At 45.2% G+C, this 25,810-nt stretch overlaps 1 protein-coding gene across 4 annotated transcripts in view; it reads right to left on the reverse strand.

Moving 5' to 3' along the window:
* Window positions 1-8,591: 8,591 nt before the first annotated feature.
* Samd12 (sterile alpha motif domain containing 12) overlaps window positions 8,592-25,810 on the reverse strand; it is a 381,899-nt gene continuing 364,680 nt past the window's right edge. For 3 of the 4 annotated variants that reach the window (XR_010050258.1, XM_063257658.1, XM_063257662.1), the window contains one exon: window positions 13,261-20,794. Coding sequence is in view for 3 of the 4 variants with exons in the window: in XM_063257658.1 (XP_063113728.1) it covers window positions 20,772-20,794 (23 nt within the window). In the remaining variant the exon portion in view is untranslated. Of the gene's footprint in view, window positions 9,869-13,260; window positions 20,795-25,810 lie in introns of those variants that run through there. The other variant, XM_063257661.1, reaches the window with a different exon arrangement.

Here is a 25,810-nt window from a genome sequence, read left to right on the forward strand (position 1 = left end):
CACTTGGGTAGGTGTGTCTTTCGATGCTCTCTCCTCTGGACATCACACTGTCCCTTCTTCCATTTCTAAGGCAGACGTAAACTAGTGACTCTCCAAGGAGCGCCCAGGCCTTTGACCTCGGGCTGGGGCTGCATCCTTGGTCACTGTCTTGCTCTGCAGCTTCAGTCTTCTCCGGCCGAGTTGCTCCTGGAATCTCCTACTCCCCGGTACAGATGGCTTCTGCCTCCACCTTGGACCCTGTAAGCTACCGATTAAACCCCCTCGCATAATTAAACATGCATTTTCTATTGATTATGCTCCTCTGGGGAACCCTAGCTAGTACACCTCCTTTGTGGATTTCTAGAAATATATATTTCTCAACCAATAAAACAGATCGATTTAAATTAATTGTATTTTTTGAGAAGTATATAAATATAACATAAATCTTACATTTCCGATTAATTGATTTTGTCAATAGTACCATGATAATTTATTGGGGGCAAGTAATCATTTCAAACAAATGGTTCCAGGACAAATGAATTTCCATACGCATACAGGGAAAATAGACACTATTTCACACTATGCACAAAAATGAACTCAACATGGAAATAGGTCCCAGACTTAAATATAAGAGCTAAAACTAGGAAAGTCTTAGAAGATAGATCAGAGTAAGTCTTTGGCCTGGAGTTGGCAATGTTTTCTGCAAAAGGACAAAACAAACACAAATGACAAAAGAAAAAACTGGGAATTATTCTTTTGCTTTGCAAATGATACTACTGAAAAGGTGAAAGAAAACAAAATGAGAGAAAAGTTGGCAATCATACATCTGATAAGGGATTGTCTCCAAAATACATAAATAACACTTACAACTCAATAAAAAAACCACATTAAAATGGTCAAAGCATATAAGCAGATATTTCCCAGAGAAGAATCAGAAATGACGAAGAAGCACATGAAAAGTGCACAAGACTATTAATCATTTTAGAAATGCATATCAAAACTACAATGAAACAGCACCTTACACTCACCAGGGCGGCTATAATAAAAAGTAACAAGTGATCGTGAGCCTGTGGACAAGTTACAACTCTGCCACACTCCTGGCGGGAGTGTAAATAGTTCAGTCATTTGAAAACAGCCTGGCCGGTTAACATGCAGAGTTAGTTACTCTATAACCCAGCTATGCCACTCCTCAGGAAATGCCTAAGAGAAGAAGAAAATAATTTCCCCCACTGAAGTTGTAGAGGAATGTTAGTGCCAGTGTTGTTCGGATTGGTCAAAATTGGAAAATCCCACGTCTGTCAACTGCTGAGTGGATAAACAGAACACGGCGTAATGATGCAATTGTATATTACTTGGCAATAAAAAGGAATACAGTACTGTTATAGTCTATGACCCGAATGAACCCTAAAAACATGATGACATGGGAAGGAATTCAGGAAAGACCACATAATGTTTGATCTGATCCGTATAAAATGTCCAGGATAGGCACATCCATAGCAGGAGTAAGAAGATCAGTAGCTCCAAGAAATGAGGAGGAAGGAGAGCTGGCTTGAATAAAGAATTCTGAAAAGAGGGACAGGGTTTCTTTTCAGTTAATATGCTAAAATTAGATGATGGCAGTGGTTGCCCAACCCTTTAAGTATACTTTAAAATACTGAATTGTGCAGATCACTGTCTCGGATTGATTCAACACCGATCCTAAGTAACTGGGCTTTTTGTCGCTTGTACAAGTTGGGGACAGAGCTTGGATCAGGCCCTCTCTCCCTCGCTGTCAGGCCAGTAGGACTATCTTGACTCATCGCTGAGAATAAACTCTGGGGTGAGCAGCACAATTACTTATCATGCTTGAAATTTCAGCTTTTTGTCTTCTACCCACATAGGATGGAAGCGAGGCTCTAACTCTCCATAGCTTACAAAGCATTAGGTGTTGTCAGACTGATTTTCAGGCACCAATGCCACCCACCAAGGAACGGGCTGGCTGTCCTCGTAGAGATGGGGGTGCAGAAGAGGAAGCTGGTGGATTAAGGAGCCAAAGCGCTGGCCTCACGGGATCTGAGGGCTTAGCTGTAAACCAGTGTCCTGGGCCAGGGATCTGGCTCAGCTGCGGAGCCTCTGCCTGGCAAGTGCAAGGTCGTTAGTTAGATCCCCAGCACCAAAACAAAACAGATGCACAAAAAAAACCCAGTGGCCTGAGCCTCCCTCCTGCTGACAGCGTGTACTGTGACACACACTGTGAAGCTCTGACTTAGACAGCACCGTCTCTGTTTTCCTTTCTGAGATGGCATAGTTCTGGGTGCTTTTCACACACACAGAAATTAAAGCGTTGTTCATGAACTGTTAATAGTATTTTAGATGGCTATACATACATATAGAAAAGATTTTCTGTGACTTTTTAAAAAGATTTTCTGTTACTGTGACTCATAATTGATTCCAAGTCATAAAAATGGGGTTGAAATCTTGACTCTGCCAGGTAAAAGTACCGGGTTTTGGACAAAGCCAAATGTCCATCCCAGGTTTGGTCCTCTCTTCTGTTAATAAGACAATGACTTCACCATCCTTGTAGGAGTGACCTGAGGATCCAGGAGAACCATGTTTACACAAGAGTTTTACAAAGCGAGAAGGGTCTCGCAGTCATCTTGGTCTCATGGGGACCTGATCAATGTCCCCAATAAGATGGAAGCTGTCTGGTTTTGTATTGATCATGGATCAGATTTATGGGTTGTTGGGAAGTGGAGGTGTTCAGGTCACCTTTACCCACCTCATCCCGAGGAGGGGGGCCTGTCACAGGTCAAGGGTGCTGGGCGGGGCAGGGTGAGGTCACTCTATTAACAAGGATTAAGGACTGCTGCCTGGGGTAAAGGAGTCTGGTAAAGTGACACAAGCTCCCCTCCCTGGCATCACCAGAGGAAGAAGACCCAATACTCACTGAAATAAAAATACAATTTCAGAGAATTTTAGATACTTCGCAGATAATAAGTCAAGAGAAAAGAGCAGAAATTGGGAATGGAGACTTAAACATTTTCTTTTCTTTTCTTTTACTTTGGGCAACTTCAAATCTATAGAAAGTTGAAATAATAGTATATAATGAACACTCATTTTCTTTTCATGTAAATTTATCCATTATTACCATTAAGCCATATTTACTTTCTACTCCCTTTCATGTATGTATCTATGTTCGGGCTCATTTAGACATGTGAGGGTTTTCACCGTTGAACCATTTAAAGCAAGTTGCAGACATCGTGACATTTTGTCCTCCGGCACATATTTCCCAAGAGCAAGATCCTCACTCGTGTAACCGCAGTGTTACTAAGGCTCTTCATCAGACATGGCAACATGATTCAGTGTGCAACAGAATAAAAGTCTCCTCAGTTAGGCTAGGAATGTCTTCAGAGCTGTGTGTGTATGTGTGTGTGTGTATGTTTGTGTGTGTGAGAAAGACAGAGAGAGAAAGAGAGAGAGAGAGGGGGAGGGAGGGAGGGGGGGGAGAGAGAGAGAGAGAGAGAGAGAGAGAGAGAGAGAGGTTGATTGATTTTATGTTTGGGTTGGGTGATTTAAAACCTGGGCTTCCCCAGGTGTGGCATTCAAGGGGCGACTGGACCTTTAGGTCGATCTGGCTCTTGAGCCCTTGATGCCCGGAGAACAGCCCGGCTCCGATGTGGGAATGAATGGATGAATGGGAAGGGAATCCAGAAACTGGAGCACTCCGGGCAGAGGTGCCAAGCGGTGACACTTGTGGATGTGGGTAGGGAGTTGAGTGTTACGCTGATTCCAAAGGGGAAGCCACTGGAGGATTCAGGCCTAGGAAGGGACAGGGATGCCTCAAGTCTGCAAAAGCCCATGGTCCCTGCTGTGTGCGGCCACCCTGAGTCAGACAGAGTGGGAGCAGCAAAGTCCTTCTGGAAGCCCCGGTGGCCGATGCTCCTTACTGTAAGTCAAGCAATTCTATGTTTAGTTGAGAAAGAAAAGAATATAAAAAAAGAATGAAAATATGTAGCAAGAGACATGTGACAAAACCCCCAGGAGGACTGGGGGTTATGCACTAAGCCTTAGCCCTTTGGGAGCACAACATGTTTAAAAAAGAGCATAAAAGCCTATTGTGTGACTTTTCAGGCATTTGGTTTTTTACACATTTTTCATATTCAATTAGTCAGGTAATTAATATCAACTGTCACAGCAGATAAACCTTGAAATCTCAAGGACTTACAATAAAATACTCCTAGGTCGTGTCATTGTTCAGGGATGGGACGCCCCTCTCTGTGAGCTTTGTGACTTGCCAAGTGTCACCTTCCCGGTGGCCTCCAATCTGCGGGGAGAAGGATGCCAAGAGGCACCACGGCAGGCACTGCTTCTACTCAGGCCTTGGAGGCTCCCACCAATGCCCACTGCCAACAGCATCAGGACACGACACAGGTTTTCTCTTCCCCATCTCAGAGAGGCCAGGTTGTTCTTAGAGTGGATTTCAGGAAAAAGGAGCCTCGAGCCAACTGATCCTGGAGGCCAAGCTTCAGTCAGTGTAGGTTTCTGTCTCCCGCAGACGTGGGAGTTTGCGTCTTGATACAGCGTGGATTTATGTGAGTTACACCCCAGGCCAGCAAACACCGGCAACAGCAGGGGGTTACACGGCAGCATCCGGGGTGCCTGGACTGGTGTCTGCTCTCATGACTGCTGACCCTGTATTGAAGATGAGAATTCAAATCACAGGAAGAGCTCAGTTGAATGCCTAGAAAAATCTGTCATCTGTGGCTTCCAGAAATCTTGCCTCTCACAGTTGCTTCTGTGGCCCTGGAGGAGCACACAATCCAGGGCAACAGACAGAAGCCAAAGCCCCTGGACTGTATAGACCTGTGCACCGGTAACGGGGAGCACTCAACCACAACTGGGTGCAGACTGCAGCCCTTCCTCCCGCTTCCCAGTGATTGTGTCTAACGGTGGGCATCGAGGGCGCTCCTGGATGATGGCTGTGTTTCAAGCTGTTGCAGTCAGGGGTCGTGAGGAGAACAATTAAAATCGGGACATGGAATTTATACTATTATTGTATGATGGTTACCCAGAGTTAACACAAAAAAGTGCAGGAAATTTGTCCACAACACCAAAGACACAGAATATTCAGCCAAGGGCCTGGATCCCACAGCAATGTCCTGCATGAGTCCAGATGAAGACCTAGAGCCCATGATAATGCTTCCCATGAGTCCAACTTGAGGTCTAGAGCCCACAAGAAGGACTCACACCAGTCTCTTACGGATCCATGCTGGGAAGGCCCAAAGGTCAGCGGTGGAAACTAGAAAGTCTATGCCAGTAGGGTGAAGGAGCTGTGCTGATAGGTTTAGGGTTCTATGCTGAAGCTGAGAAGTTATACTCACATCAAAGATCAGAGCTGTCCTGACAAGCACTGCAGCCATCCTCAGTGACACGGAGGTCCCAAGCTCCTCCAATGAGCTCAGGGCTCGAACAAAGTCAAGCACATGCCAGGAAGCCACCGGAGGAGTTCATCCTGAAGATTAAGCAGCACAGGTCTTCCCCTCTGGAGCCAGAAAGCAGTGCTTAATATAAGGACCAGAGCCTCTCCAGGAGAACCAGCGGCTCAAACAGCAACTTGTAGAAGAATCCTACAATGCCTCAATATCTCTCTTCTCCTTTTCCACATCTCTATTTATGCTGACAACTTTCCTCAGGTGGAACATCTATGCTCAGCACCATGCTGATTTAATTCCACTGGCATTAATTTGGTTTTTGTTTGTTTGTTTGTTTTTGGTACCAGGGATGGAACTCATGACCTTGTGCTTGCCAGGCAGGCACTTACGCCACTGAACTAAATCACACTGGTGTTAATTTAACAACCAGTTTTTAATCTATAACACATACCTTTCTCTTCCACTGCTCTACGAGTCTGAAGTCCAAGCTTTCCAGGTCCCAGAACCTCCCCTGTCAGCCCCCTGGGGGGACCTGAATATGGAGGGAGCAGCATCCTCTCTTTTCTCATCTATGTTGTGGAGACAAGCGTACGACTATAAGGACCAGCAGAAGTTTCATCGTGTCCCAGCTCTGTGAGGGTATTGTGTTGTCAGTGAAGGGGCCATTGTTCCCAGCAGAGGCCAGCTCAGTAGGGGCACATGGCCTGATGGACACCCCAGTTGAGGCAAGAGGTGGATTGTGACTGTCCCCATCCACCAGCCGGTCAGTCAGCATGCCCCTTCAGGACTGGCTTGCAGGTGGTGAGACAGGGCCTCTCTGTGTAAACTTGGAAGTGTGCGATAACATCTTTCCAGCTCATGAAAAAGGCACCAGCAATGGAAAGAGAGAGACAGACAGACCAGACAGACAGAGACAGAGGGACAGAGAGAGACCTGCCTAGCTAGCCATGGACTTTTACTATGGCATCATCTAGAAAACCTTTTTCTTTCTTTCCTTTTCTGCCTAAGGTAGTTTTGGCTTGGACTTTACTGACTTGTAACTGAACAAGTCCTGACCAATGCCCTGCCCGGCAGAGTTGTCGTAGGATGAAGTAGAAAAACGTGCTGCAGGGCCTTGCACATGACGAAGCCGACTGTGGCTCTGTCCTGGCTGAGTGTGGCTGGAAGGGGCTGCCGTCATGCACAGGATCTTGCTTCAATCTCAATCCTTCAGGTGACCTTACGGTTTAGTGAGATTATAAGGTGAGACCGCATTACAGGTATGCCAGCCCCATAGAATTCTGTCCATCTGGTTGCCCAGGGTCACTGTGCCCTTTGCTGTGTTCCAGGGACACCATGAGAACAGGTCATTGGAATCCTTTACTGTGTACATTACCAGGACTCTAGTCACTGCTTCACCCAGGATCCGCCAAGAAAGACTCATGAGAGATGTTTCTCGGACTCACAAGGGAAGGAGGGAAAAACTTGATTCCCCAAAGCAATGCTTTTCTGACTTTTCCAGCCCTGGCTTTAGAGGAGACTGGACTCCCTTGTGGGTAGGAGACACAGCTCCCAACACAGACAGCCACGACTCCTTCTGCTGTATGTTAAAGATTCATGGGCCTGTTGTATTCTCCTCCACTGTACACTCATGCTTACTTTTATGGACGTTGTAAATTCTGAGTCAAGTCATTCTGATTGCCTCCGAGGTTGATGGGAAATTTATGGCTCTGCCGTAGTAATGATGCCCACGGTGCATAGGTAACAACCTGCATCCTCGTCTCTGTCTTCTAAACGCTCTACGTTTTCTCTGATCTGATTTTAGTTTATTTTTAACTTTCTATTTTATGGTGTATTTTCTTATGAATTGTCTCAATGACTGTGGAACTAAATGGGTTATGAATAAGTAAAAGCATTCCTATAACATAAAAAGAAAGACTGACAAGCTTGAAATTGTATGATATAAGGGTACACACGGGATATGCACTTGGTTTCCTGCTAATAGCTCTCTTACACCCAATGTTAGCTGACTTGAATAGCACACTGAACACAAAAGGTGTTTAAAATCTTAATGGTAACAGTACAAAAAGTACAAAATATAAGTCCCTTATACACAGAAAATCAAAAGCGCTAATTTGAAGGGAACACATTGGTACCAATTTGGAGGCATTTAAAGAATGTGTCTGATTTGTTTCCTCTTGACCGAAGATAATAGGAACAATATTTTTGTTACCAGAAGAGTTCATTATTTATTCAACTTAATACAATAGAAGAAAACTTGTGCAATAGAAATATCTTTACAGTGAATGTCCAGTCCAACGGTTGAACTAACTGCACTTCTGGACAGCTTTACAGAGATGAAAGAGCTGGAAAATGCAGAATGGGATTACAAGTCTAACGCCACTCACTTACCTGGCTCTTGTCCAGACAACATTCTCCACAAGGCAGGCCTTGGGATGATTTCCTGTTGCATCTGCAGATGCAACACGTGACTTCCAGGAGCAGCCTCTGGGACGTGTTGAGCTGATCTCCGCCCTTCCTGAGAGTAGATTTTCCGAGTGTTGAAGGCAAAGTCACTGCTGACTGTGTTTCTTCTTCTGTCATCTGTTGCTCACCAGTAAAATTCACTGACATTAATTAAGGCAAGAATCCTTCGAATGCAATGACTTGGGGAGGTTCTCAAGCCCATTGATAGCATGTTTTATGGGTTGGTTCATGTTTGAAGAATAACTTTCTTTTAGCATTGTTTCAGAAGTGCTTGGTATAGTAGTGCATTGGGTAGAAGGGAAAGCCAACATGATTGTATGGCAGGTGGTTGAAAACAGATTGTATATTTCACAATCTCTGGAAGAGACGATTTGTTCAACTCAAAGAAATGGTAAATATTTGAGGTGATGTGTACCCCAGTTATGCTGACCTTATTACACACATATAGAGAGAGATCACACTTTATAAATATGTATAACTTTTAGGTATCAAATAAAATTTAGAAAGGAAAGAAAACAAAAATAGTTTGTGATCTTGACTGGGTTAGATGCATGATCTGGCCTAAGAATTTAATCTCTTTAAACCTTAATTTCTTTACTTGTCATGGGGAGAATAATATAGAAAGAATACTGTTGGCATTAAATGAGTAGTCCCATCGTAAACACCGAATTAAGGTAGTTATTTTGAATACATTGAATAAAAATTCAGACACTATGACATGCTCATTGGAACTGATTCTTATTTCAATTATGTTTATTTTTCAAAATAAACTATTTAAAACTTTAAACGTTGCTCTGTTTTCACGTAGCAATGTCACCCAGTGATTGGAGATGATTATAGACAAGTAAAAACTACGGAGAGAAAGCAAAGGCAGTGGTCCGTCTTTCTTGTCCAGGGCCAGAAAAGAAGTTAGCCCATCTGAAGGGAAATTCAATGGTCTTTATTTGAAGTTCTCTCTGCCTCTCCCCCTGACCTTTCCATTCCCACCTCCACCCCGGTGACCAGGAGTTTGTAATCATTCTGGGAATACTGTCTCCGGGAAGCCAGCCCGGAATCTCTGTGAGTGTCTCCTTACAGCTCTGAGTCCACCTCTCTCCAACTCTGCTAACCGAGTATTGACTCAGGGGTCATTAAAAGAAGAATGTGCAAACTCTCAGGGTGATAATATTTGTTTCTGTTTTCAAATTCTTGGGAAGGCTTCCTTTCTCTTGACTCCACTGTACCCCAGAATGAGTTGTAAGCATGTTTGGTTTACCCGGGCAAAATCACCACCTGCTCGTGTTGGTAGTTACCAAAGGTGGCCCTGAGTCCCCGTGTGATGGCTCAAACTGTGATCCAAGTCTGGTTCTCTTTGGAAAAATGGCTTCCATAACTCTTGGGAGACAAAAAAACATGTAATAAAGATCCCTCAGGCTTAAGAAGCAAACTACAATGTACTAGAAGCTTCTAAATATTTTAAATATATGCTTGCATTTCTTAAAAGGCAAAGCTGCAGGGCAGAATGGTGCTGTAAGCTGTGAGGTAGGGCGCGGTGGTGGAACTCCTCTCTCCCGCATGCCTCATGTTGCCGAAGAGACAGTCACCATCCAGAGGGCGAGAGCCTTGGCCAGAGCTGTAACTCGCTCACCCCTCTCCTGACCCGGCTGGTGATTGGGCTAGGATGTGATATGGCTGGAACATGAAGTAGCTGCTTTGTTTGTATTTTCATTAATAGAAGCTCGGAAGTCAGTTCCTGCCCCCAGCCTCCACTTCCCACTCAGAAATCCATCTTTTACACCACTTTTACCCTGAGGGGCTTCACACTCACCCGACTGCGGTAACGTTGATCACCTAAAGAACGGCACAGACTGGTGCTTCCAAAGGTGTTTGCTCCATGGCTGTTCATTGGGATTCTCTGGTGGAAGGTGGTTGATGCTTGAGTGAATTTTGAAAATACTGTGCTGGGCAAATGTATAGGATTATTTCCTGCCAGACTTCTCAGAGCCTTTCCTGTGGTAATGGGTATCCCGATTCTGGAGGAGAGGCAGAGAATACATGCATCAGCAGATCAGGACTTACTGGACTGTGGTCATCCTGCGCCTGTTCTCAGTCCTGGCACTTGACAATGAATGAGGCTTACAGCATTATCCTATTTGCATTTTAATAGGAGATACTTAAAAGATATCTGATATACTGAGTTACTCATTTCTCTACTTTAGGATTACGATCTCTGAGGTCAGGAAAAATGTCATTCATCTCTGAATCAGCATCGTTTAGCCATGTTGGACATAGTTCCCAGCACACAGGATGGGTGGTACTTGATCCATCAATGTCTGTTAAATGACTAAACAAAAACTTGCAAGCCCCATAGGGCTTACTTTCTCTGTTACTCTCTACTTCTTGATCATTGAGTCTATAGTCCCAGGGCCAGGATTCTTAGGAAAAGTCCAGAATAGTTGATGCAGGAAATTATTAAGAATAATACTGAATAATAATAATACTGTGCTCTCTAAAGATCATTCAGTGTTTCCTGATTTGGCCTGTATGATCCCAGGAGGCAGAGTCAGGGCAACAGGCAGAGAAAAACAGGGCCGGAGAAGCAAAAGTAGGAAAATTACAGGGACCAGCGGCGAGATTCAGAAAGGCTCCTTCTGTGAAGAAGCCTGGACTAAACTGGGCACAAAGGCCTGTGCCTGTGAATCCCTGGGAAGCGAGGCCAGAGGACCACAAGATCCTCCTGTGCACTTAGTGAGTCCTTGTTTCAACATTAAAAATAAAATAGTCGGCTGGGGATAGAGTTCAGTGACAAGGCCCTGGGTTCAATATGTTCAGTTTTAGTGCCGCACACACAAGCATGGACACACATGCATGCACACACACGCATGCACACACACGCATGCACACACACATGCATGCGTACACATATGCATGAACACACATACACACGAACGCACACAGACACAACTGGGAGATACGGAGGGTGACGGGACGGGGAGGAATTTTAAGATGCTTCTGTGCAGCACACCCAGAGCCTCTGCCCCTGTGCCCAGCTTTGAGGGTTTTGTGAAGGGCAAAGGAAAACCTGACAACGTGTCCGTAAGCGTTTTCTCTGCCCTCTCGGGCTTCCTGCGCAGACTGGGCGGTGAGTATCAGGAGTGTTTGGGTGATGCCACGGGAAGGAGAGAGATGAGAGAGAGGCAGCAGACGCGGGGCAGCCTTCCATGTCTCCTGACACACAGGCAGCTTGTGCCATCCCAGGACCCGGGTCAGCCCCATGTACACAAGAACAGAACAATGCAGCTGCCATTCGGAAAGATTTTCAAAATTAAGTTTTCAACATCTGAACATCATTTATAGAAGGTCATGGAAAGGTATTTTATGATGTACCTACCTACCTTAAAAATAGATATGTCAGACAAAATGTCAATAATCCTAACAATTTCATAGCCACCACAAGAAACCTGCTCAAGCAGGTCCTGGCCAAACGAACCGATCAGAAGCAGAAAAGCATTTTAGGATTTCTCTGGCACAAGACAGCTAGTTCTGCTGTGCACCTAGTTCCTAGGACTCACGGAGGGATTTTACAAGAGTCTGAACAACCTTATGTCCTATGCTTCTTGCAGTGACATTGTCTTTGATCCAAATACAGTTGCCACTGTAGCCAGAAAACCATAAGACCCCCCCAGCACCCAGGTGACTGGGAAGTTTTTTTTTTTTTTTTTTTTTTTTTTTTGTAATATGAGTAAGGGGTGTTTAGGAGAATCTGCCTGCCTCAGGTTTGGAGGAAACCAAAGCCTTTCGCCCACCTTGGATAACACACCTGGCTTTAGTCTCTATTACTGAGTGAATTTGCTTAATGCAGTATTAAAAGGGTTTCAAGGCTCCCTGGGTGGAAGGGAAGTGAGCTGGGGGAGTGCATCCGGTGTAACAGCTTCCCTGACCCTCCCTGAGGATGCAGCACGTGCCTCAATGTTGATAAAGTCCAAATGGGCTTCCTTCACATAAAGAAAGACAAATGGGGAGATGGAGGTGGAGAGTCAAAGGGAGGCAGGGGGAAGACGGGGAAGGGGAAGTTCCTGCCTAGAAAGCATGGAAAGCAGAGAAAGGGCGGAGTTAGCCACCGGTAGCTGAGAGTGGAAACAGAGAGCAGGAAGAACACGATGAGGAGAGATGATTAGAAACATCCAGAACAGTGAGGATGGGTGTGGAGGCCACAGTTTCGCACCTTCTGAAGAGGCTACCTGACAGCAGGGTCCTTAATCTTTCGTGTCCTTAAACTGCACAGAGAGAAATCGGGAGGCCAATGGCTTTTGAGTTTTAAGGTACGTAGAGAGTTTGGGGGGTTGGTGTTTGGAGTCACTGAGCCAACCTGAAAGATTACTTCAGGTTTCGTTTTTTGGAAAACCCACCTTTTTTTTTTTTTTTTTTCAAACAAAAACACTGGATTCACAGTCAACATGCAACAAACAACATAATGATGTCTCCTTCCATTTTTCACAGCATTTTTAAGTGCCTTTCCTCTGAGCAAGCTTCAGACTCCGGAAAGTCCTGGGGTGCAGAAGTGCTCATTACTGTGTCTCCTGGGCAGAAGGGGTGACAGCAGGAAGTTAGAGCAGGCTACAGGTCCACTGTACCCGTTGGTGCATCTGGTTATTCAGAGGCTTTTGTTGTTAACTTTCAGAATTTGGCAGGAGGGGAGCGGAACGGACGGAAGAAGAATGAAGATGCGTTATGTTACAGGTACCAGCTCCCTGAGATGAATGTGATCATTATGTATTGCAAACACTATAGGCCGCCACTTTTTTTCTTTTAAACTGTTAAAAATATGTGGATGAGAGCAGAAGGTATTCAGATGTTTGCTGAGCTAATCTGCCTGGGAGTGTCGGCAAGTGTACAGATAAAGACAGGTAGCTGACACTCCCAGGTCACCGCAACCTGGAGGCACACAGATTCGAGGTTCTGGGAAAGTGATGAATCCAGTTGTCATAAGGACTTAGGACTCCTGGGGGTGAGACAAATAGGTGGGCGTGGATCTCTTCCCATCTCTCTCTGGTGTGTTATCACATCTGGGAGGAAGGGAAGTGTGACTTTTCTCCAAATGTGCTCCACACTAACATGGAACAATCAAACTGGCAGGAGCTGGTGGTGGAGGAATTCTGTGGCCGGGGTTGGACTGGGAGTTGGAGGGAGGCCACCAATTCATTTCCCATATATTATTTCTCTGGGCAACACAGCATAATTGAGGACAATTTTCCACCATGAATTGCATCATTAGCTAACACAGGGACAGTGAAATGCTGTTAACTTTCCTTTTTCTTCTGCAAAGCTGATGAGCTGGAGAAAATAGAAATGAAAAGTTTAATGTAATTTTTTTTAGCTAAAGATATATGTTGAAAATCAGAATCAAAACACTTTTACACACTGATAGAAATCCCACATTTTAATATATTACCATGCACATAAGGAGTCAAGTAATGCTGAATACAAAATAGTCAAATATACAAAATGATAAAGCAGATTTTCAGGCCTGATAGAGATCATGCTGACAGACACAAGGGGGGTGGGGCAAAAATCTAGACAGTTTCATTTTCATCAATTTAAAAAGAAACATGCCCCCCTCTGCCCAGTTCTTCTTGAGGAAAACCTCAAACAGAAGGAAGCATTATAAGAAAATAGAAAGGAGACCCAAGTTGGTAGCTGCTTAAGATATGGAAATCAGTGGCTCCAAATTGTGGTGCACAGTAACGCTTATGTTTAGAGGAGAAAAGTTTCTAAACATCTTATGCCCTGGGAACCCAGAGAAGGAAAGCGGGTTTCTAGCAGGAAAGGCACTCTTGTTTTGCCACGTGACTTGTGTCCTCCATGGTCTGGGCCTGCGAGTCTTTGTAGGGTGCATAGAGACAGCAGCGCTATGATTGTGGGCAATAAATTAGGGGAATATGCATTTAATCCGTCGTTCTTGAGAGACCAAGAGAGTTCGGGCTATTGCTCCCCTAAGGAAGCTATAAAATGTCTACTATCTACATAGGCTGCTGTGTTACAAAATGTGCTTTTTAGCCACGTTTGTTAATGTTTGTAAGAGAATTAACCAGCTTTCTCCCCCTGCCTCTTAAACCCGTGTCTTATATTTATTGCGCCTTGTGTGATTTCTCCTCTTTTCTCCCTTGAACAAAAAACTAACGTGCAGGGTGGGGTGGTTCTCTGCTTCCTGTGGTCCTCAACTAGTCAATTCCACACTTCCTTTGGTCTTCTCCCACCTGAGGACTGGTAGTCTCTGCACACCCCAACCCAAGCCAAGGTCTCCCCCTTTGGAAGGTCCCGGTGCTCTGACCCTTGGGACAGGGGAGAAGTGGAGATCAGCGGCCATGCATTGGAAAAAGCATGTGTTGGGGACGCTAGATGCTCACTGTTAGTCTCCCATCATTCTCTCTTTTTCTTTTCTACATCCCAGAGAGGAGCTCAGTAATAACAGCTTTTGGGGGAAAGCCTCAATGGGGCAAGGTATCATTAAACAAAGCCGTAGCCCAAGAGGCATGGTAATTACGCATGTATCAGTGACCTGGGATGGCTCTATAGCTCTTTTTGGTTTCCAAAGGACTCAGTTCAGGAGGGACAGACAGTATCCTAGATAGACAGGCAGAGGCCCAGAGACATGGGGGTGATTTCTATTAGTCTAGCATTCTTGAATTCAGAACATTTTCTTCCCCTTTATCAGAGCAGTGTTGTGTCCTAAGAATAACTCCGAAGAATAAGTCCTAAGAATAACTCCAGTTTATAAACCACAACAGATCAATATTTTCTTTTCTCAGGTGCTTTTTACTGCTAATACGTAATTTTGTTGCAATATTGATCTTTTCTAAAATTTTGTGTAAAGCTATTTAATCTAGTACCTAATGATATTAAATAGTTGGATTAACTGGAACTACCGTAGAATGATTTAGTGACGTGAGTGTTTCAGTGGAATTAGTTTCAAAACATTTATGCTGGCTCGGCTTTTCAAGAGACCAGCTACTTCTGTCCTGGTCACAACTGAGACACAGTACAAAGTCAAGAGCCTGGTATTATTCAGCTCTCTGCAATGCAAGCTTGTCATTAGCCAGACCTGGTCCCCTTACTGTGGCCTTGTAAGGACATCATTTTTCAGTTGATGGGAAAACTTCTGACCTCTAGCCCTGGCTAAGGCCAGCTTTTTAGGATCTGAGCTGAGACTCCGATAAGGGTGAAAGATATGGGTGCAGCTCAGTGGTAGAGTGCTTGCCTAGCATGTGCAGAAGCTGGGTTCCATTGCTAGGATTGCACACACACACACACACACGCACATGTACATACACACATGCGTGCACACACACTCATCATACTTGCAGATAAAAATATAATTAAATGCAAAGGACAAAGCTTCTAGCATTCAGCCATGAACAGCCTCCACCATCCAGTGTTCTATGGCCCTTTGGATGTGTTGGAAACCCTTGAAGCACAAGGAGACACATGATCCTCTCCAATGTGCCCCAGGATCGGGATGCAGAAACTGCCAGAAGCTGCCAGCCGGAGGTAGCGGGCAAATGGGTTAAACACAGGGCACTGTGGTTTCAAAACACACTGTAAATACACATGAAGAATTAGCTTCGAGGACCAAGGCAGGGCTCCAACCCCAAACCCTACCTTTGTGCTTAGGGCTGAAAGAGGACTCCATCTGGAGCTCAGACGGTGTTTTTGTGGCCTGTGTGCTGTAGCAGAGGCCAGGCTCACCCCTCAGGACTTAAAGGGAGAGAGGGCTTGGTTGGAGAAAGACAGGAGCAACGTGCAGATGCTGGAGGCAATTAACAGTGGGGACATTTTCCTCAAGGTTATCTTCCAAATCAGTTCTCTCCACCCAACACCAACTAATGATCTGCTAAGACTCTTCCATTTTGGACTTTTTTTTTTTTTTTAAAGAAAGCATCACCAAGTGTTTCAATATGGAATCTGAGAGGGCAGTGGAGATTAAACATAAGCCCACAAAAATGATCCGTGTGCTCTCACACATCAACCCAGCATGGTTGTCCACAGCTGGGAGCTACATGTGTGCTGATGGGGTGAAGCCAGGTGAGAGCAACCATTATTTCCCTGGATCCAAATTATTAACTCTTACAAGGCTGGGAGCCCCGTGTCGGGCAGCCAGTGGAATCCTCAGCATAGCCATCATTTTAGGTCTAAGCATCTCCAAAGTCAGATTAAGTTAACACTCTTGTAGTTTCCATCAGCAGGACTGCTTTCAGCAGTAAAGGGAGGCAGAATGGCCCAGGGGGAAGAGTCATTTGTCTAAGAGACAAAACAAATGACAAACCAAGCCAAGACTCCCAAACAACTGGCTCCCAAATAAGAACATTTGTGATCAGAGATATTTAAAATAAGCAGCCAAATGCAATGACCTTTAGATTATGCGAAGTGTATGGATACTGCCTTTTAGTGCCTGGTGTAATTATGTGGGAGAGGGAGGCTTTGAGGTATGAATGTAGGGTTGATGAAGAACAGCCTTACATGGCAAACGAAATTTCACTCTCACAAAACCTTTTGCACCCGCCCTCTGTCCCTCTGCCTTAGGGCAGGAGTCTTGAATCAGCCTCTTCCTGTTGGCATTTTCTTACATTTCACACCATGGTAAATTTCACCCCAACCGTTTTAGGTTTTTAGACAGTGCTTGTTCCTTCCCTTTCCTCCATCTAGAATGCTCCTCTGGCAGCCCAGGTGGTCATGACTGAGACAGAGGATTGTAAGACACTGTCCCTCCAGCTGCCTTCCCAAATGAGAGCATCTATTGTGCTTTTATTCCACAGTGTGGCAAAACTTTCCTGCCTGGTCAGTTTTTCCCCACATTTTCCAAAGCTTCCAAAGGAATGTTCCCGGTCTCTTAGATATGAAAGGTGACCCGAGCAAAATCTGGGGAACATGGCTCTCTTTTGCCTTGCACTGCTGGGAACCTTGTGCATTTGTCAACCAGAATCCATGGATAGTTCTGGTTCCAGGATTAGACATGGATCTGGGAGACTCAGGGGTGAGACCTCCCTGACTGTGAAATGGGGTCCCTGATTGCACCCCATGGAGACATCTACTGGGCTTCCTGCCTGCTGAGCCCACTGGCTTTGCTGTGACCAGCAGCCACCAGTCACCCCTAAAGAAAGGAATCAAGCCCTACTGCTGCTGGGCAGCTAGCATCTCTGAGGTCAACCTCAAGGAGGAATTATTAGTCAGGGTTGGGCAGGAGGTGAGCACTTTGCTTTCCTGACTGAGTTCTTTCTTGAACATTTGAGATCTACCCACTGAACTATCTTAAAAGAAAGAGAAAAAAAATTATACACACACAAAATAAAAGTGAAACGGTGGGGGGTAGAGGGCTTGTGGGTGGGGTGAACAAAACAGCCTTTAAGGGATAAAGGAATTTATGTCACTGGCGGAGATTAGATTTTTAAGTCTCTGGCAGCTTTAAGTCGAGTTGTCAAGTAACAAAATTATTCTAAGGAATCTGTAGGGAAACATCGCCAAGAATGAGGCTGCTAATGCACAGGGAAGAGGAGGTTTGGGTAAAAGCAAAGTGCTCGAGGGGGGCCTTGAAAACTTCACTTCTTTGAAACTTTTACTGTTACCATACAAAATCAGTTATGTGACATTCACAGACAAAGAAAGTATCTGCAAGTACCAGGGTTGGAGAGGCCAGGGAGGGGTCAGCCTCGGTTTATATTCTCAGGGAAGGTTGAGCTGCCTTTGCCTCTGGAATGTTAAAGGTGGCACATTGCCCTTAGAAGTAGGGCTGGGAGCTTCTGCTGGGCAACCGTTCAGGGACTCTGGGGAGAGCCTCAGGGTGGTTTACCCAGAGTTCTGGAGGTAGACGTCAGATCTGCAGGGACCCAGCCCCTTTTCAGAGCCTGCGCAGGGATCTGAAGCGGGGTCATTCTCCATAAAGAAGGTCTCTCTCCCCCTAGGCAAGTTGCAAACTACTGAGGCGAGTTGCTTTTTACCTAGTTGAACCGACAATGCTCTGCATATTTAAATTCAGTTCTGGAGCTGGAATAAGCTAATCCCCTTGGCACCCTGGAGAGTCTGATAATTATTCATTTTGGCTCATTCCCAAGGGTATCTTTCTTGCACAAGTGTGTCAGTCTTTAATAAAAGGTGCAGCACGGATTGAAGCAAGAGGAAAAGTTAAGCATCAACAGTTTACAGCCTTTAGACATCAAAATATTTATCCCTTATCTCCTCAGCCCAAACAAAGCTCAGCACAGCCATTTGTGAATTTCTGGGAGGTAAAATCTCACACTCATACATCTTGGGACCAAGGTATGGCATGAAATCACAGAGGATTCCATGGGTCAGAGAAACCAAAGACCCAATGACTCATAGTCCAGTTTGCTGGTTTAGCTTGTGATCACTGATTCTATGCCACTGTGTTTCCAAAACTGGGTGCTCCCAAAAGATTTCCAACAGAGGTTGGCAGTTTGGAAAACAGTAATGGTTCATATGCAAATACGGTGCATGTGCCAGGCATTAAGGCAATTTTAGAGACACCGTCTCCAACTGGGCTCTTTAGTGGTCTTCATTTTGCCTTCTCCCATGTCTATCTTCACCCATCAAATCTTAACAATTTTCCAGCACTTCTTCAACTAAAAAAAAAAACAAAACAAAATAACAAAAACCCCAGCTAGGAAACTCTACTTCTTTAATGGTTCAAAACATTTTGCAAACCCAGAGTAAATAAGAATGCACCACCACCATTTAGAGAACATGGCACCGTAGACCATGCCATTTTCCAAGGGTGTTAGTGCTCTCTCAATAGCTCTGGCGGACCAGTGCGTTTTCTGCTACAGTTTCTCAGCGCTTGGCAGTAGGTAGTTCTTTGGGTTCATCAAACCCAACCCAGAGTCCTCAGGACTAGTTCTAGATTGGGAGCTTTAGAGGGTCCAGCTTAGTGACAAATGGTCCCACCCACAGAAAGGGTGGAAATATAGGTGGCTGAGGTGAGTACCAAAGAAAGCAATTGGAAGTTGCTTTGGGAGGCTCTCACTAGCTCAATCTGGAGGGGTTGTCTATTCAAGATGGGTACAAATATATGCTCGGGGCTGCCTGGTCCCTCATACAAGGGTCTCTGCCTGCTGCTTGGTGCATTTTTCTGATTTCTCTGGCAGAAGGAGAATACTGTCGGAATTCAGTTCTCCTTGGGGGAAAGGTCGGTGGTGATAGGGTTTCAGGGAGGAAATGCAGTTCGGTAAGGATAGGGACTCTGTTTTGTACGCTGTCGTTCTAGCATGCGACAGTCTGTTAGGCAAATGCCTGCCAAGCTGAGTGGGCACTAAGCCTCATACTACTGACGGGGACGTAGTGGGCAGGTCACTGGCAGCAAGGGTTGGTCCCTGAATCCTGGATTGGTAGAGAATTACAGTCTGGTGCGGGTGTGATGGTTGTCCAGGTGTGGGAGGTACCTGCAGGCTCTCTCGGTTTCCTTGGGAAGCCCCTTTCCACTCTGCAGCTGCTCTCTTATCTCTCCTGTAAACGGGCACTGGAGGCTCTGGAAGGATCCCAGAAGTTGTCTTACTACTCCCTGAAAGAGGATCCTCTGATGCCCTCAGGCCCACGCTGGGGAAGCGGCACACAGAACAGACTGTGCTGAGTTTCTGATTCACCCTACTTTAGATTTCCAGGGGGAAAACCACAACGGCGTGTTTCAGGGCCAGTCATCGAGATGAGCCATCGCCAAGTGGACAAGTTTCCCTGGGACTGTGCTTTGCTGTAACACAGAGTTAAAAAAAAAAGTATTAACAAATTAGTCATGGGTGCAGTTCTAGAAAGGATTGAGAGGAACTTGGAGGCTTCGTGCCGAGGAAGAAACCTAGCATGGGACCTCTTTCTTTGCTAGGCACAGAGTGGGGTCCCTAGATTTAAATCAGAGAATAGTGATTTAAATTTGACCTAGACTATTTCCCAAAGCATTACAGAGAGACCACATAGGAAGAGTATATGCTCAGTCCTTAGCATTGGCCTGCCGTGGCTGCTGACAAAAGGAGCTCACCCTTGGCTTTTGGAAGGATTCCTGTACAGACAGAGAAGTTATATACTGGCCAGACAGCAACCTCCTGTATTTGGGTATTTGTGCATGTTAAGTTGTGCCTTGGTAAAAGACCCAAGTGTGCAAAAATTCCAATCATCAGGCCTGCTCTCCTTCCTTTGGTGTATGAGTCATCCAGTTATTCAGTAAAGTGTCAAGAAGTGAAGTCTAACAGTATTATGGCCATATTTACACCAATCTACCACACATGACGGGGGGAATGTTAGTAGTAGAACTAGTCTTGGACAGTCTGAGCCAGAAATAAGACAACATTTACAAAAGAAAAGTTCTTGTTTTCCTACATGTGCCGAACGTGCTGATTTGTATCAGTGTAGTATTCTCATATAAAGTGCTTCCGCGTTACACAGAATACCTCAGGACGCCAAAACTAACATAATTGAGACACGTTTACATTCCTACCAAGGCATAACATTGTGAACACTTCCACCAAGATCGCAGAACTGCTGTGAATTTTTTCTGGAACATCATGCCATCTGCATACATAATAAAATAATCCAGTAGTTGCCATGCTACAACAGGACTTCTAGTGACGGGCATGGACAGCACCCCAAAGGGAACCCGCGTTATGCACAGTGATGAAGACTGGAAAGTTTTCCAGCTAATGGTCTGCCAATGGCCGCTTGGCACTGGATATTATGCACCTCATGATAAAATCCACAGCAAACTAAGGTTTCTTTCCCAAGCTTGTGATCTTGACTGAACGGGTGTTTTTTCGGGTAATCCAGTTAATCTGTCAGTGCTCCAAGCATCTCTTCTGGCAGTGCCATGAGTTGGTCTTTCTGTGGGGAACAGGCCGTGTTCATACCAACTGGCAGGACAGCAGCTTGGAAGGCTAACCGTGTTTATGGAGAACCCTCAGAGGAGGCTGCAAGGAGAAAGAGGGGGAAACATGGTGAGTCACCTCCTTCATGTCCCAGACACTGACACATAGCAAAGACCTTATTCAAGCATCTCTAACACCTTTAGGTCAGGCAGGAAGCTGTAACCAAGATGGTGGTTCCTCAACTCCAGGATGGATTTTCGGTGGCTTATGCCCACGGAATGACCTTTCATCACATGGCAGGGCTTGGAAGGCGCCATCTCAGAGATTGGCCAGGGCGTCCTCGAGGGGGCGCTACACCACATCTCTGGAACTGGCACCCAGCCCCATGACAGGGGTGCTGGTCCGGAGCCTTGTTCATAGGCTGTGGTTCATGCATTTGTTTGATCTTGAGTCAGATCAGATTGGGAATGGTATAGGGCATTTGGCGGGGGGGGGGGGGGGGAGGAGTGGAAGGATGGTTTCATTCATAAGGAAAGTTTTTCTGAAATAAAATCTAAAAGCAAATACTGGATGCAATATGGCTGGAGCTCTTGACTTTGCTTGTTGAAAAGTCAGAGTGTTCGAGTAGTTACATACACTCAAAAAAGTCATTAAACCCAGACTAGAGATTGAATTATTTGGATTGCACCTCTGGTTGGCCTTGGGAATGTTGGTGCAGATATATTTTCCTGCTCTTAATTTTCTAATTTTTCATTATTTTATTTGACCCTAAAGTTCCCTGTCCACCAGTCCTTAATAATTCAGGATCATATGAGTGCAATTGAGTATTTTTCTCAGAAAAATATCAATACTAGTTTTATTAAAGATGCAAAACTACTGGGCAATAAAAGAAAAGGATAACAAGAAATAAAAATAAAAAGCTTCCCAGGTTTTCAAGTCTAACTGGTTTTATAATATATGGGAGAACATGTAATTTGCAAGCAAATGTGTGATTAAAACTTGCTTTTGTAAAAATGCAAAAACAAAAGTTGCATGTTAGGGTACTAAATATCACACGGTAATAAAGCTTCCAGACACTTTGTTAGACTTCTAACAGTGCTGCAGTGCGAGAAGGATACTGACATGTTGCTAATAGTATTGTCAACTGGGAAAATGTCAACTTATTTAAAAACTATAAAAATTGTATTCCTTGCTCTAGTGCTCTCATTTCTAGGTGCGTATCCTAAGGAAATAATATAAAAAAGAAAGAACTTAAACACAAACATATGTAAGCTAGAGGTTATGAAAATACAGGAAAAACTGGAAACAACTGGTCTCCTACTTGACAATTTAGGTTAAGTAAATTATGGTACATTAGCAAGATGAGTGGATAAAGGGCCATTTAAGCATCACTAACTAGAACGAGAATGTAGCAACATGATTAGCGGTTATGATACCCTATAACACACAACTTACATACAGAGAGAATAAGAATGGGGAAGTGGTGGGATTTGTATTGTTGTCACAAGATTGTGCAAAATTTCAACAAAAATTAGGCTCACAGGACTGCAGAAATGGACCATGAACGCTGACTAAAGTGATATAGCTGTTTCCATTCACTAGGAAATCATATTTTTTACTAAGAGACAACACACTGCTGATACATACTGAGTGACAGTGTAGGTAAAAAAAATCTGTCTGGGCCTCCCTGGAAGGGAATAATACAGCCTGGAAGAACAGTGTTCTAAGAAACCAACAAGAATTTTGCTAAAATCAGATCTCAAAAAGGTGTAATCCTGAAAAAAAGAATTACTATGGATAGCAGGTGAAATGAAATAAAAATGTTTAAATTTTTATTTAGCAATAAGGATGACAAAGTTAGCACTACCAAGTTACTATACTTTGGATCCTTGTCAGGAATTGATAACCAGGTCTATTGGCCAAATGGCTGCGTCTCCTACAGGGGTTTCCCATGGCCTGTAGAAGGCAAGTGTGTCTAATCTTAGCATAGAACAGCTGGACACTGGTGACCATCGATACATGCCGAACCCTCTACACTTCACAACCACCTCACCTGCAGCTGTCCCGTAATCGGAAAATCACTCCCATTTTATGTATAAGGAATTCGAGGCCCCAAGTGGTGTTAGCCTAAGGTTGCACAAGTAGTAAGGATCAAAGTTGTATTCACAGCGAGGTGGGTCCCACCCGAGTGACACGCAGGAATGTAAAATTCAGAGCCTTTTGCATTCCCCTGTCTTCCTGGCGGGGCTCTGTGTCCACCCGTCAGTCCAACCAGCATAACAGTACCAGTGGGCAGGATAGAGAAGTGGAGTCTAGATGAATTTAGATTAGGAAGAGCAGTGAGAAATCCCAGAAGACATCAATACCAAAGAAGTGGAGGGCACTGACAGACAAAGCGGGGGTCAGGGAATGACACTGGCGCTTTGGGGCTTTGCTAAGAGGGACGTGATGCACAATGTCCTCTTTGCCATCTTCCCAAGGCATTCAGAGACTTTCTTGGGCGTCTGGGTAGTCAGCATGGTGTCAGCTCTGGATGGGTCACTGTGCTGGGCTGGGCTCTATGTAGAAACAAGAGGTCCTCGTTTGCTCAGGCTGAATGAGCCAGCTGCATGGCCAAAGTCAGTCTTTCTGTCACATGTATGGTTATAGGCTCTGCTGCCATTGCTTCACTACGGAGCTCTGTTACCTGCCACAGAATTCACATCTCGAAGCCTCCAGGAGGTCAAAATGAAGAATGGCAACTTGTGTTCAACAGCTCTGGCTCTCTCTGGGAGACACCGGCATCTCTGATGGGTGCGCGTGAGTGCTGCCTCTGCCCCAGGCTCCTCCCAGCTCCTCGTGCCCACTGGGCTGCCCTGGCCCTTGCTTGGCCTTCCCTTCTTTCTAGGATGTCTTCTTGTAAACCCTCAGACACGAGTAAATATCAAATCCCCCACCTTTCTTCATGTCCCCAAGGATCACACTCCTTATGAAGTCTTCTCTCCCCTTCTCTGTGCGAGCATGGCTTAAACTTTTTTTTTTTTTTTTGGCGGTACCGGGGATCGAACTCATGACCTCATGCTTGCCAGGCAGGCGCTCATGCCACTGAATTAAATTCCCAGCCCCGTGGCTTAAACTTTTATTGCCACATCCACAACGAACACTTTCATATACTCATTGCCCCTCCTACATTCTGTTATCAGTACTGGGCATGGAATCTGGGACCTCGTGCATGCAGGCAAATGTTCCGCCAGCAGCCTAAACCCTAGTCTGCCTGCTAAATCCTCCGAGGGCAGTGCCATGCCTTTCTTTCCGTGTACCTTCCTACTACAGTGTGCCGTGTCTGGTGTATATACAATGACTGATAAAGAGTTGCGACAGTAGAGGAGGAATTTCTGCTTCTTTTTCATTCTGCAATGCTACGGATGGAATCCAGGGACTCACACACACTACTCCGGTGCTCTGTCACTGAGTCCCACCGCCAGCAGAGCACAAATTCCCTCACTCAGAAGCAAAGCACGAGAGAAATCAAAGAAACTATGTTGTACAAATGACTTCTCATTAAACATGAGTCCGGTACACAGAGAGACATGAAAGGAAGTCTGACTTAGAGTCAGTCCATTGCTATTTTAACAGTTTCAAAGCTTTCCTGTGTTTGGAGCGGTGGTTCTTCCCTCGGTGGAGCTTTGCCTCCTGGAGGACACTAGCATTGCCTGAAGATATTTCTGGCTTTCACAACTTGGGTGGCACTGGTGTTTCATGGGCAGAGGTCAGGGACACAGCTAACCATCCGAGGGTGCACGTGATGTCACCTCAGTGAAGAATGGCCCCACTCAAAGTGTCCAAAGCACTGAGGTTGGTTCAGAACACAGAGGTGCTTGCTTATTTTTCTTCCTGGTTGTGAGCCGAATATATGATTCCTAAAATAGGCCAAGATACAAACCAGCCTAAGTGGGCCTCTTCCACGTACAGGAAATAAGGCTAATTTCAAACCTCTCTCCCCTCTTCTAGTCATCATTTGCTCATTTTATTTGATTTTATATTCAGTGTAATCAAAACCTCTAATACTAAATCACTTCCATCTTCTAGAACCCTCACAGCCACGCCATCATGAGAATCAAGATGGGAAGACTTAGACAGGTATGCTCAATTAATTAATCAGTATGTAGGGAAGAAGTCAGGAGATGAAAGAGGACAAAGGCTGATTTATGTGGCAATAAAACCACTACCAGCCACACTGGTGGTAGAAATTGTATCGATTCTTGGTGACCCTGGTTCCATTTCTGCCACTTCTTCCCCACCAAGAGATTAAGGTGGGATATATTCTCCACAAGAGTTTGAGTAAGAAATCAACTTTACTCTCTGCCTATGTGAACACGGAGATCAAAATCTCCAACAAAAGGGTTGTCAGGATGGCAGAGAACTTGGGTTCAGAGAACAATAAAACAGGTGACGCGTTGAAACTAGCCTGTAACTTCCCACGATTCCTAGTAAATCGGGAACCACAGGCAGACTGCGGTGGTTAGTTTTATGGTCGGCTAGATGGGGCCACAGCACGTGAAGAGAGGTGGCTGAATGTGACTCTGGATGCGTGAAGGTGCTTGTGGGTGAGGTTAATGTTTGAAGTGACAACCTGAGGAAGGTATCTGCGCCTCCCTCACAGGGGGACTCAATCCGCTGAAGGCTTAGAGCAACAGATTAAGTAAGGGGCGATTTCCTGTCTCGGCCTGAATGTCGGAGACTGGATGTCAGCTTTCTCCAGCTTTGGACTGAGACTCAGACTGGAGCTAACCCATTATCTCTCCTGGGCCTCCAGTCTGCAGCCTTCCGTAACTATGCCAGCCAGTTCCAATCGGTCTCTCTCTCAGGTGAGCCTCCATCCTTCTTAGGGTTCTATTTCCACGGGGAACTCTGGGGACACTGTCATTAACCCAGCATTGACTGTGTGCCTAGCACGTGCTAAGAACCTGTGTCTGTCTGGCCCAACCCGGGGAGGTAGGCACTGTGCTCCCCCACCTCCCACTCCACAGATGAACAAGGCCGCGGTGTCTGGAGAGATGAATGACCCAGCACAGGCTGCAGGCATTAGCTCAGGCTGTGACCTTTGCGCTGGGCTGGCTGGGAAATGTCAGGGACTCT

The sequence above is a fragment of the Cavia porcellus genome, unplaced genomic scaffold (assembly GCF_034190915.1).
Source record: "Cavia porcellus strain 051 isolate PalLab524CR breed Dunkin Hartley unplaced genomic scaffold, mCavPor4.1 scaffold_10, whole genome shotgun sequence".
Taxonomy (NCBI): Eukaryota; Metazoa; Chordata; class Mammalia; order Rodentia; family Caviidae; genus Cavia; species Cavia porcellus.